This window comes from Mauremys reevesii, linkage group 3, assembly GCF_016161935.1.
Source record: "Mauremys reevesii isolate NIE-2019 linkage group 3, ASM1616193v1, whole genome shotgun sequence".
In the NCBI taxonomy this organism is placed as follows: domain Eukaryota; kingdom Metazoa; phylum Chordata; order Testudines; family Geoemydidae; genus Mauremys; species Mauremys reevesii.
Window position 1 is genome coordinate 23935070 of NC_052625.1, and position 13342 is coordinate 23948411.

Genomic DNA, 13342 nt, shown 5'->3' on the forward strand with positions numbered 1-13342 from the left:
TAAGTGCTATCCAAAACTATAGTGATTATTTATATTATATACACACCACATGTGTTTTTGTTAAACTACATAAGCACTATCCAAAGTTATAGTGCCAAACACATACACACAGCATATAGAATTATATGTGTATGTATACACATAAGGCACTGTAACTTTGATAGCACTTATGCAGGTTTATTAATAAAAACAAAACACCACCACAACAAACACAAAAACTGCTAGAAAAAGTACACAACAAGGAAGGTGGTCAGAAGTGCCAGAATTTTTAGTGAAAGCAGTAGTGAAACCTACAGTGTTGGCCCCAGCTTTTGTGGATAGCATGTAAATCTCCCCACTGCCCATCAATAGTCTGATGACATGAATATCATCTCACTTATGATGGAGTGCAGCATAAACGACTCATGCCTCCTGATACTGGGGTGTGGGGGGAGGGGGACACACACTATGTAAAGAGGAGGACACGTGATCACAACTAATTCTGCCAGCTCCTGGGCGGCTTGGGCCAGAGGAGTGGGGAGCACGTGTCTCTGGGCCCAGCTGAGGCCAGCCCTAGCCTAGGGAGACTCACAGCACCAGTGTCTCCCTGGAGTTTGCGGACACCTCAGTAGAGGAGGCACAGGCAATGCCCCTATCTTCGGCTAAGCAGATGCCAGGGAACCTGCTCTCAGTACCTTCCCCAGCACCTCCCACCCTGCACCCAGCCTGGGGCCATTGTGCTTTCCCTGCCTCACCAGAGTTGCCTGGGGGCGGGGGCCCCCTGTCCTTCTCCACTAGGCCCCTTCCCCCCGCACGTTTGGCCACTCTCCCTGGCAGCTGGGGAGCGAGAGGGAGCCCCTTCTCATGCTGGCTGAAGCAGGCTGCTCCGGGTCACTGTTCTGTGCAGCGCGGCGGCTGCCTGAGAGCTCGGCTGGGGAGATGGCAGCAACTCACCCCTCCGCTCCCCTTCTGGGCCCAACTGCCAGGGACAGGGGCTGAGTAAACTGGAAACATGCTGGGGGGTAGAGGGGCCTCTGGCTCGCTTGGCCCCTATCCGCAGCAGCCGGGCCCAGGTGGGGAGCAGAGGGGGCGAGCCGCTGGCGTCTCCCCAGCTGGGCTCTCACAGGCAGCTGCCACACTGCGCAGAGCAGAGACCCGGGGTGGCCCTGCCCCTTCCACTCCCTGCCTGGGCCCGGCTGCCGGGGACAGAGACTGAGCATGCCGGGGGGCCTCCCCCTCTCCTCCCCCAGCCCAGCAGGCCAAGCAGAATTTTGCGCGGGGGGCCGTGGGCGGGAACTTGACCCCACATGTGTTGCGTATGGCGTGCTGTACAATCCGGTATGTCTAAAAGTAGAAATAATTAACAGCATGTTATTTGGCTTGTGGCAGGGTAAGCACTGCATGCTGATAACTTGTTGCCATGTATTGTTACCTTAATACTTTCAATGAAACAGGTTTTATTTTTTGATTCTCCAAACTAGTAGAGGATCTAATTCTTCTATAAACTTGACAAAACCCCTGAAGAGTATGTTTTTATTTACTGTATTTTTAGGTTTAGAATGCACCCATTATGTAATCCCTAGGAACACACACAAATTACTACAATTCATTGACCAGCATTAATAAAAATAATGCTCACCACTAACCTCAAATAAACTAAATTCCTATACAGAGTCAACTTCCTCAAGCAAAAAGCCTGAGATGACTATTGCACTACTCCCTACAGGTTCAAAGACACAGTCTCTGTCAGACCAGTGGAGAAAGCAAGTAGCCCCAAGGGCCATTCACTAAGAACAACACAGTGCCAGCTCCCTAATATGCTAACTTAGGGAGCACACATGCTAACTGACTTGAAGCAGGATGAACTGCATTAACCCAATCTGGAGGATACAAAGGCATGGGTAACTCTGGCAAGGCCCACATTAGAGATAGTTGCAGCTGCCATACCAGAGACAGACTACACAAGACACTTGGCAGTGATGCCATATAAGAATCCAGAAGTAAAAAGCACTGAGAAACTGCAAAAATTTGACAACTGGGTATAAGTGGGGACAGGCACCACCTTTTGCTGTAGGCTCTGGGTACCCTGAACCTAGCACAACATCATCTCTGTCTGCAACATCCTTCCTATTTCATATGTTTTTAATCAATCTAGGTGCTTGAGTGAAGATACGTTAAAGAAAAGCTTTGTTAAACTAATAATATATTTAGAGGTGTCTCTCTGCCACTGAAACAAAAAGGGAAAGTAATTAATATTAATTATGTAAAGTGTTGGCTTGGAAAAGGAAAACAAACGGGAGAATGATCCTGAAATTCACTGCGCACACAAATATACATTGGAGGGAATTTAACTTAGACAGTTCATACTCTTCTGTTCATCTATGATAGCAAATTAAAACTGGTCTTACACACTCAATGCACGGGTCTGGAGTATTTAAAAAAAGCTCGATATGTTAAGTGCAGTATATCTCCAGAGAAATTAGGTATTGACTGCATGCCTCAGTGAGTAGAAGATCTACAAAAATCCATATGATGCATTGATCCAAATGTTACTTTTTAACAATTCTAACTATGTAACAAATTTTTAAAACATACATTTGACGCAAATATAATTCACTTTAATTATCAAGTAACAAAAATGTAATACTATTTATACAGCACGGACTTTCAAAATGGATGCAAGACTATGTTCAATATGGTTCACTAAAATTCTATGCAAGAACTAACAAACACTGCAGTCTTGTAGACCGTGCCTTTGAAAAACGATAGGGGATTTAATTTGGGGAATAATCTCCAATTAAAAAAAGCCATCCTATAACCTCTCTTTCTTACAACACCAGAGCAAACAAGTAGCCAAGACGACCAAAGTTTGTCAAGTTAGTTTAGAAACTAGCCCAGAAGCTCAAATGAAAATTAAGCACAGAGCAATTCATGTTCCATACTGAATGAGATTGGTGGGGAGAGCAAAAAGACAAAAGACCGTCACAAAAATGCAGACTAGTAATGGAAACTGATACCATGGAACGGTTGTTTGGTGTCCAAAGCTAAATAACGTCCAGGATCTCAGTGTGATTCCCAGTGAATATCACCACAACAGCCACCATAACTAGGAAGCTTAGCAAAGAGTACAGCGAATGAATGTGCATGAGGCTGGATTGCTCTCTCTAGCTGACCTGTGATAGCAATGTTCATTTAAGTTACTGGGAAGCTTGCAATGAAACTGTGTGGTACTTGCTTTGTGGAAAGGGGCAATCAGTTTCAAGGACTGTCAAGAGGCACTTTCAAAAGCCACAAATTCATATTTTTTGGAAGTCTACGCCAGACATCTCAATCAAACCACTGCACACTTTTGTATAGCTAATTCATAAATAAGAATAAGTGGAAGTTTGAAGGTTTCCATCTGTCTAACTCAATATAACAAGTTCTACCCCTCAGGCCTTTTGAAAACAAGCACATAAAAAACCCTTGATAAATATTTTTGTTGTTGAAATATTTGGCATTTAAAATACTTCGGTATGGTACATATAGTCAGAAAAGCCCTTTGGAAAAAATCATATATACATATAAATAATTTTTTTTTAAAATCAACTATGTTCAAAGAACATCATTAAGGCTGCACATCAAGCACTCAAAAGTTAGGAAAAGCCAGAATCGTGGTTGCCTGTGCATACCCATTATGATAGTCTGGGGGGAGGGATAGCTCAGTGGTTTGAGCATTAGCTTGGTAAACCTAGGGTTGCAAGTTCAATCCTTAAGGGGGGGCCATTTAGGGAACAGGGGTAAAAATCTGTCTGGGGATTAGTCCTGCTTTGTGCAGGGGGTTAGACTAGATGACCGCCTGAGGTCCCTTCCAACCCTGATATTTAGGATACTCACCATATTGCTTTTTCCACAAGAGCCCTGTCTCATTCCCTGCACTGGACAATGTGTGCTCCAGGAATGAATGAATGAGGGTTGTGAATGAGGATGTTGTCTGTAGGCCCTATGCCCCATTTGTTTCTGAAGCTGGAAGTTTTGTTGCGAATGGGATAGAGGACTGCAGGAAGAGTAAGGATGGTGTCATGCTTAAGATAGTTGAATGCCAGCATAGATAACAGGATTCCATCTCTGCCTTTGCCATGTACTTCTTATGATACTGGGCAAGCCACTTAAACTAAGCTTTTCACAGGGGCCACTAATTTTGTGTTACTCATTTTCCAGGTGCCCTATTTGAGACACTGGGGATCAGATTTGTAGACATGCTGACAACTGCAGCTCAAGTCAATGAAAGCTGTGCACAGAATGTGTTATAAAATGTTACGGAATGCTAAACTCCCTGAAAAAAATCAAGCTCCCGTTGTCTCAAGTTGGGCACCCAAAATCCATGGACACCTGCAAATTCTGGCCTTAATCTCTCTCTGCTTCAGCTTCTGATTTTAAAACAGGATAATACTTTCATTTCTTTAATGTTTGTGAATCACTCATTCTAAGGAGTGTAATACTTCTGTATTCAGAGCAGGGTTTGAAAAGTGTGCAGTATATATGGCATGGGAGCACGCACTGAACAATGAAGATAAAAAGAAATAGTACAGAGCTGCCCATTCAGTGAGCACCATCCATCCTATGCACTGAATGAGGCTTGGGGTTGTGTTGAAAAAAAATAGTATTTGATCATGTAATTAAAGACTGTCATGACACAAATGCACAAGAGAGCCGAATTAAGGTTGCACAGACCACCATAAAGCTGGCATTTCCTATCTTTCAAATGTTTGATTTTGAAACCTTAATGTTTTTAACATGGGCTTTTTGGTTGTTGTTTTATTTTTAATGTAATACGTGTGTGTATATAGAGAGAGAGAGCCTTATCTCACCATCAGCTATAATGACAATAGGCCAGCTCCTCAGGGGAGGCCAGGATTGTTCACACTGACCTGGCACACTCCCCCTCCCCCAGCTCAATGGCTGCCCAGATCCATTGATGCAATCACATTAGAGAGTCCCCTTAGCAGCAGGTGCCTTCACAACCCCCTTGGAAACGATAACACGGTCCCATGGGAAATGCATAGGGTTGGAGAGGAGATTGCCCTCTCATGTTGCCTGGACTCTGCTCCCTTCCCCACGTGGAACCCAGACCTGCAGCATGTGCTCTGCGGGTTCTACAAGAGATGGAAGTTGCCATAAGGGTCTTTTCTTAGAACATGCAGTTGGAAGTGGAAAAGTCCAAATCCTTCACAACAACTAGCTGCCGCAAGTGAATTCTCAACTGGTGTAAATCTTCATTTTTTTATAGCAGCTCAGGGTCTGGCTCCCTATCCTTATACTGTCTGGTGTCAGGCCCTGTAGACTTTTCTCTTGGGGCAAACCCTGCCCCTCACAAACGACACTGAGACGAAACAGCAGCAAAGGGATCTTTGTGGAGAGTTCCTTTTCCACAGCCCTCCCTATCACCACCGTGGCTTTTGATTTTACCACAGAAAGGGATGATCTGACCACTGATTTTGCTGTGGTGAGGAACGAAGAATTCACCCAACTACACCCAACTATGACCGCCCTGTTCAAAAGGTGGAGGGAAATAAAAGATGCATCCCCTCCCTAGTACCAAGACTCTCAACTGCCTCCTGTTCACCAGAAAACTAAACCAACTGCTACGTCTGCCCAGGTGCTCAGTCCCAACTGCCCCTGCCCAACTGCCCCAACCTCCAGTTTCTCCCTTCAACAACATTCAGACAGATCTCCAAGGGACAGTTTTCAGAGTGGTGCTCATGCCTCTAGTCACACAGCTCACACTGTCTATGGACATAACAGAGTAAGATCTTTCTGTGCTGGGTGGGTCGGGAAGGGACTGGAGCATATGCCCTCTTCACCACAGAATGTTATCAGCAGGTGAAGCTGTGCAATTGTCTGAGCAGCTATACTTGACAGTCTTATTTCATTTTTCCTAATGACCAGCGTTAAACGACTGCAGGTTTTAACAGCGCTGGCAAATTATCAAGACCCTCTACATTACATGGTCAATGGTCCTTTTAATAGAAAAAGCAATAATATACAGTTGTTTGTGCCAACTAAAACTCATTAGAAAGTATTAGTTTAAGGTAACAGTTCAGCAGCTATTAACAAGCACAAATTTCTACAGTTATCATTTGTGACACTGTGGTCCTAGCATAGCTAGCAACAGAAAGCCAGTCCATTCTTTCAGGTTTAGAACATTTGAGGGGGTGGAAATGCTTCACAAAAATATTGTTTTGCAGCAAGAGTCAAAGTTTTTCAATAATCACTATTTTTCACTAGCATAACATTAGAATTGACTTTTTGTCTTGCTGACATAGCAACTAAGAAAGTTGTGTTGCATTGACCATATTGATTGTGAACAATGCAGCCATCAGTGGGACTTTGCAACATATATTTTCAATATTGACCTCCCACTCCCTTTTTCCATGGCTCTGTGGGTCTGCTATTGAATTTGGACTGCAGTGTAATAAACAGCTACAGTTTAATTAATGGTAAATGAATACAAGACATAGGTTATGACTTTAACTAATTAGGGAATTGTTGAATTAAGTCTGCCTTGGAATGCAAGGCAGTACAATCAATATCCAATAAAAGGACTATGTATGTAATTTACCTGCAAATGTGTTTCCAATACCATCAAATTGAGTTTAAATAAGTAAGATATATGAAAGGCTACTGGAAAAGATTTCAAAAAGTTAACACTTTGTAGCTTTAAGAAAGGATTCTCTCTCTGTAGGAGGATGTCTTGAAATGGTCTGACACACAGACTGAAAAACAGGTGTAGATCTGCATAAAGGCATATTTATCAGGCCACCAAAATTCTTCTTAGGTAATGTGAAACTGCCAAACATCTCCCCCACCTCTATGTTCTAGTGCAGGGATTCTCAAACTTCATTGCACTGCGACCCAGTTCTGACAACAAAAATTACTACTACAAAGCCGAAGCCCGAGCCCTGCCACACCAGGCGGGGGGAGGGGAGCATCAAAGCTGAAGCCCAAGGGATTCAGCCCCAGGTGGGGGGCCTGTAACCTGAAGTCCTTGGACTTTGGCCCTGGGCAGTGGGGCTCAGACTACGGCTTCAGCCCCAGGCCCCAGCAAGTTTAACGCCAACCCTTAAAATGGGATTGAGACCCACTCTGGGGTCCCAACCCCCAGTTTTAGAACCGCTGTTCTAGAGCATTAACAAAACAAACCACTGCACGATAGTATTATCAATATAAACCAACGACCAAGTTTAAAGGCAAGTTTCTTTTGTAGCGTCTTCCTCCATCTTCCAGCCCATCGCACCCATTATTCTTTAAGCGTTAACACATTCCCCTTTCCCTTGCACCTGAAGCAACATTCCCTGGTGTGACAGGTCACCACATAAGAACTTCTTCTGATCAACCATCACCAATACCCACCACTGCTCCGTAACATACACCAGTTCACATAGCCTGATTACTTATTCTGTAATCACTCTTCTGAAATAAAAGAAGAAACCTACCTACTCCCTTGTGGGCATCTACGCTGGTAAACTCTATTGTCCCATTATGGCCCTTTTTAGGATTTTCCTTATACTGTTTGTGGTTCCCATTGGGACAATATCTGTAGGAAAGTCCATAATCTGCAAGATAAACCTGGAAGACATGAACAGACAAATGAATAATGCTTTTGTCCTTTGAAAGTATAACCTTTATAATTAAGTCTTAAGAAACTGATAGGTTAAGAACAGTCTTAGATCTACATTTTATTAAACCAAATGGTGTCTCAGGATAAAATATGTACAACTGGGTGCTGTAACAGCTGCCCTCCCCCATTTAAATCCTCCTTCTACCATGCTCTTCTCTTATTTCAGAGTCGAGTAGAATTTCCATCTTTTTATTTTGTTCTTAAGCTCTCTTCTCTCCAGGTGGGGATCTAAACATCATAAACCATGTCCTCATGCAGCTTATGGGACCCCTTCCTCTCCTTCCTAAAAACACACACACTGGATCAAATCTTTCAACAATTAAGATTTATTATACAAGTTCATAATGGCGAGGACTATAAAAGTGTAGAAAAAGAGTGAAAGTCACCTAGTTTCTCTAAAACACAAAATCCCAGTTTGCATATAGAACTTACCCATGGTATTGCCAGTCATTAGACCGGTAGTAGCTACATCATTATCATCATCACAGCTGGTAACTCAGTACTGGAAACAGTTTTTGTTAACAGAACGTAGAAAATTTAAGAAAAAGACAGAAAGCAATCAGAAAAAAATGTTCCTCCATTATGTTGAAACATTTATGTTGAAATTTTTTTTTTAAAGTTTTTCAATCAGAGAATCAAACTGTATTCAGAGTTACACTGGGGCAGACTCAATGGGGTTCAACGGAGTTGCATTGGTTATACCAAAGGACAGATTTTGGCCCCCAATGTGAATTCCAGGAAGAGTTCATTTATCATGATACATTTATCTTCAAATACAAGGCTAGCACATTCTTTAAGATTTGTGGCCATATGCACCCAAGTACCCAAAGAGAGCACATACCCCCAAGAGGTTGAATACTATACCTGACATATACCTTTAAAAAAATGTTCTGAACGCTTATCCATGTGAATGAATATTAAAATAGAGCAGACTGAAGACAGAAGTACTGCAGCAAGCCTCACATTTTAAAGCACTCTCTATAAGCAGTATTGTTTAATAGTTAGATCAGCAGAAAGTCAGGAGAATTGTGTTCTGTTCTCAACTCTGCTAGTCAGTGTCACCCTCAGCAAGTAATTTGACCTCACTGTGCCTCAGTTTCCCCATCTGTTCAATGCTGGTAAATCTGCAGAAAATGTCTATTCTATCACGACTAAGGTTGGTTTTGTGGTACATCATTTTTGCATGCTTGCCTAACCTTTGCCCTTCACTTATTACTAGAACTGGTCAACCTAAATCATGTTGTGTAAATATTCATAGTGCTTCTTACCATGTAATATGCTGCAAGTTCACAGAAGAAAGGTAGTACAGGCCAGATCCAAAACCCACTGAAGTCAATGCACAGACTCTCTAAATAGGTATTATAATGTAAGAATATAAGAAACTAGTTTTCTTACTATAATCTTTAATAACTTTTGTTTTCCCTTTAGTTTTAATGGGAAAAAGTTTATCTGGTAACAAGAGTTTTCTGTGCTTTTAATTTAATTATATCGCTGTTGGTGGGTTTCACTCCTTCCCAGGAAAAAAACACCACCACTATTTTGTAACACATACTGTTAAATGACTGATTCCTGTTTGTGCTCCAGGCAGCTTCAGATTTTGGGCTGCTGGCATCATGGTTTTACGGTTTCTACTGCAGGATCTGTGCTTATTTGGAGCGTGTAAGCTGGGATGCAGCACTCTCTTCCTGCAGGGTGAAGTGTTTAAGATTACTGATTATGTTTTTCACCTGACGGACTGTACAAACTGTGATACAAGATTAAAGACTGTAGGCGCTATTAGGAAATCTGGGACAAAGCACAAGCTTTGCTGGGTTGACCCAATGATTTTCTTCCGTGTTCACCAGTGTATTCTAGATGCTCTGGTACCCGCCCTAATTGAGCCTGAAGTCAATAATGCACTGAGTCAGAGTGGCAGAGAACTGATTTAAACTACCATATCGTCAAGCTTAGTGATGTGGAGGGGAGCCTTCCACATATGGTGTGGGCTGTGGTGGAAAGATGCTGTAAGGTCTGTTCTTCCTTGGTTAAGTAGCAGCATTTGGATTTTGCCTGACTGTAAGTCTTTGGCAGGGATAGATAAAATGACACCAAACTGAACCAGAACCTAAAAAGCATGGCCAACTTTTATATTAAATTTAACTGGTTTTTGGCATGTTAGAGAAACAACAGAGCAGTGTGAGTGAAGGACATCAAGACATCTCCACACTTCCTGCCCTGCTGGAACCACAGGATACGTCTACATTGCAATTATACACATGGATGGCTGGTGTCAGCTGACTCTGGCTTGCAGGGCTCAGGATGCAGGGCTGTAAAACTGTGGTGCACAGGATCAGGCTTAGGCTGCAGCCAAGGCTCTGGGACCCTCCAAATTTATTTGAGCATAAGCTTTCATAGGCTAAACCCCAATTCATCAGATGTATGCAGTGGAAAATACAGTAGGAAGAGATATATACACAGAGGACATGAAAAAATGGGTGTTGCCAAACTAACTATAATGAGATTAATCAATTAAGGTGGGCTATTATCAGCAGGAGAAAAAAAAACTTTTGTAGTGATAATCAGGAAGTGCCATTTCCAACAGGTTTCTCCATAAAGATTGGATTGAGCCCATACCAGTGAAGTCAAACAGCAAAACTCCCTTTGATTGCAATGGAGACAGGATTCCACCCTGGAAGCTTCATCACCAACTTCAACGAGTCTAAATGATCCTTTTCTTAATTTCATCTCATTAGTTGCAATTACACCCCTTTTCCCATGCTAAATAACTCCTCTTCCAACCTGGTTTTCAGCTTTTGATATTGCAGATCAGGGTGTCCTTTTAACTCACTACATTATTGGGGTTTTTAATTAAATGCTTTTCATTATAGGAAGGGGAGAAAAAGCCACTGACTGTAACAAAGAAAGTAAAATAAATACAAAAGTTAAGTACAACATTAGCCCATACTCACCATGTCATAAAATAACAATTTACATCTGTTCACTGCTTTACATTGCAAGAAACAAAGAAAACCAGGAACAAGCCATAGGAAACGAGAACAAGAGAATATGTAGGACAGTATGTCAGACTGAAGAAATACCATGGAAAGCTCGGAAGTTGTCCCTAGACAGCCAATCTGCTTGCTTGGCAAGGGGTTGAACTTGGTTGGTTTGGTTTAGTTTTTGTTTTGTTTTTCATGTAATTATGCACTGGACCCAGCAGTTCTTAGCAATGCCTGTTATGGATTATGGGCCAGATTTTCCAAGTCTGGCACACTTAATTTCATGCATAAGTGTACCTATCACACACGCAAATACCAGATATGCATGCACAGATAAGGCCAGTTATGTACCCAACCGACATAGGTGCTCATTTGTATGCATGAACACTTGATCATAGTGCTTAAATATAAGTCCTTTAAGCAGATGTTAAACAAGAAACTAAACAGGAGACGTATGCTACCCTAGACTACTTATTCAGGATATTCCACAGCGCTCTCTTTTAGACTTGTGATGGGGTATACCAACCCCACTCTGGGCTAGAATGGCCTTGCCCTGCTACACCTAATAAAGGGGTCAAGCCTGGAGGGAAGAGTTAAAAGGGCTAAACCTGGGCCAGCTGGGAGCTGACCAGGAAGGAGAGCAGCTCACTGGCTTTCACTCAGTGAGAGAACTCTGGCTGGAGCCGGGGAGCAGAGTAGAACTGCTGATCGGACAGAGTTTACCCGACAGAAGGTGGGCTTGCAAGGAGCAACCAGACTCCTGTAACCACCTGGGTGGCAGAAAGTGCTAAGAAGCTCTGCAGTGAGCCTGGGGCAGAGGCTTGGAGAGGGAGGAGCTGAAACCTTCTGAGCCCGGGAAGAGGCTGTAGGAAAGGCCCAAGACAGGGTAAGGTAGGAAGTGGGCCAGGAAGGCAGTAAAGGGTTAGCACAGCCAGCACTTGACTGCTTATTAAAGGATCCCTGGACTAGAACCCAGTAGAGAGGGAGGACCAGGATTTCCCTACCATCCATCAAGGAAGGAGGCGTGGAAACACTTCCTGACAAGGCGTCAGGACTACTGAAACCCCCGATAGCTGGGATATGGACTAGTAAGCCTGGACTTGGACTAAGTTGAAGGGCTGGTAGCTGTTGGACTATTGGTTTACCCTTGAAGGAGTGGAACTGTGTGTGTCCTGGCCAAAGGGCTGAGTTGCAAGAAGAAGCAGACTGCCGCTAGGCCTGGGTGGCTGTCAGTAGGAGGTGCTATAGGAGAGCCTGCCAAACCACACCCAGCCACCAGAGTGTACACCTGCTAGTAAGTCACATCTTACAATACTCCATGGTATTATATTTTTAGATGCACACATCTGGTGATGGTTATTGAGCTGATGATGGTGCCCAGATTTTCTGGTTTGTTTTCCATTTGGCCCTGTGAATAATTACTATTTATTAGCACCATACACGTACATGGTACTGTACTAGTAAGGGAGCTGTCCCAAAGGTGAAAGGCGATCAATATGAGGGCATGAGTTTATTTACTTTATAGAAGAGGCTTGGTGTACAGTCACTGGTTAAACCATGGAGACTGGAGATGGAGCTCTCACAGCAGCCAAGGTGAAGGGTGGAGCAGCTGGGCAGAAGGGCCTACTCAAGCCAAAGAAAAGAGGGGATGCTCTTCCTCTGCTTTTAGCAGTAGGAGCAGTGCTCCCCACTTCTGCCCCTTACTTCAACACCTGGGTACAGTGCCTGTGAGGATGCTCTGTGTAGCTGGAATGGTGTGGGATTATATACTAAGGGGGCGTGGGTTAGAAGTCAAAAAGAAAGCCCAGATGAAAATTCAGAACGGAGCTGGGGGAAAAGGAGTATAACAAGGCACAAGGGTAGAGATGTAGGTTGGGACAGAGCTGCAGAGAGCCTTGAATGGTGGGGCAGAGGGGACGATGAATATTAAGAAAAGAGAAACCATTAGAGAGAGGTCAGAGAATGGGAAGGAGGGAAACGGTCAGAACAGTAGGTCAGGAAGGTAATCTTGGCAGCAAAGAGGCGTGAGTAAGGAGAGCTGGAAGAGATCAGAAAGGACGAGGCTGAGAAGTGGTAAGAGTACAGGGGAAGTGTTGTGTTGCAGCATATAATTTTGACGGGGGAGGGGAAGATACATGGTTTGCTAAACTTTGAGTCTTTCTGAACTGTAGTGGATAAAAAGACAAAAATGTCATCTCAACTTGTATACATCTTTATATAAACAGCCAAGTGTCAGCTGGACTGAGTTTCATTAGAGTGTAATGACCCCCAAGTACTCATGAGTTCACTGGTGTACTTAACAGCGAACAGAAACAGAGAGAAATGCCTATATCTGCCTATATAGGCATTTCTGCTTTAGCTTGAACAAACTGATAAGGGCGGTGTTGGCTGACCATTACTCTGGGCATTCAGAGAGGAGCACAGTAGAACCATTAGCATCTTCATGATCCTAGATGTTCTGGAAGTCCCTGCACTAAGAGATGACCTCGTCTCATCAAGGGGGAAATCTTTGATACATCCAGGACACAAATAGACCAGTAAAAATGTCAAGCCATTGCTATAAGATCAGCTGAGTCTGAAGCATTTTTTGGGATATGAGGTTTAAATTCCCTGCTCCCCTTCCTTGTGTGTCACTTCATCCCCATTCTATTTCCTATCTCTTTCCTCTTGGCTTCTGCATAATCAATTCCAATTAACATTTGAAATTAACTGAACTCCATGACAT

The 13342-nt window shown here is 43.3% G+C and overlaps 1 protein-coding gene across 9 annotated transcripts in view; it reads right to left on the bottom strand.

Annotated features, from left to right (window-relative positions):
- Positions 1–13342, bottom strand: part of VRK2 (VRK serine/threonine kinase 2) — a 73923-nt gene that overhangs the window by 31487 nt on the left and 29094 nt on the right. For all 9 annotated transcript variants that reach the window (XM_039529819.1, XM_039529818.1, XM_039529821.1 and 6 more), the window contains one exon: positions 7455–7587. In XM_039529819.1, the coding sequence (XP_039385753.1) occupies positions 7455–7587 (133 nt within the window). The remainder of the gene's footprint in view (positions 1–7454; positions 7588–13342) is intronic.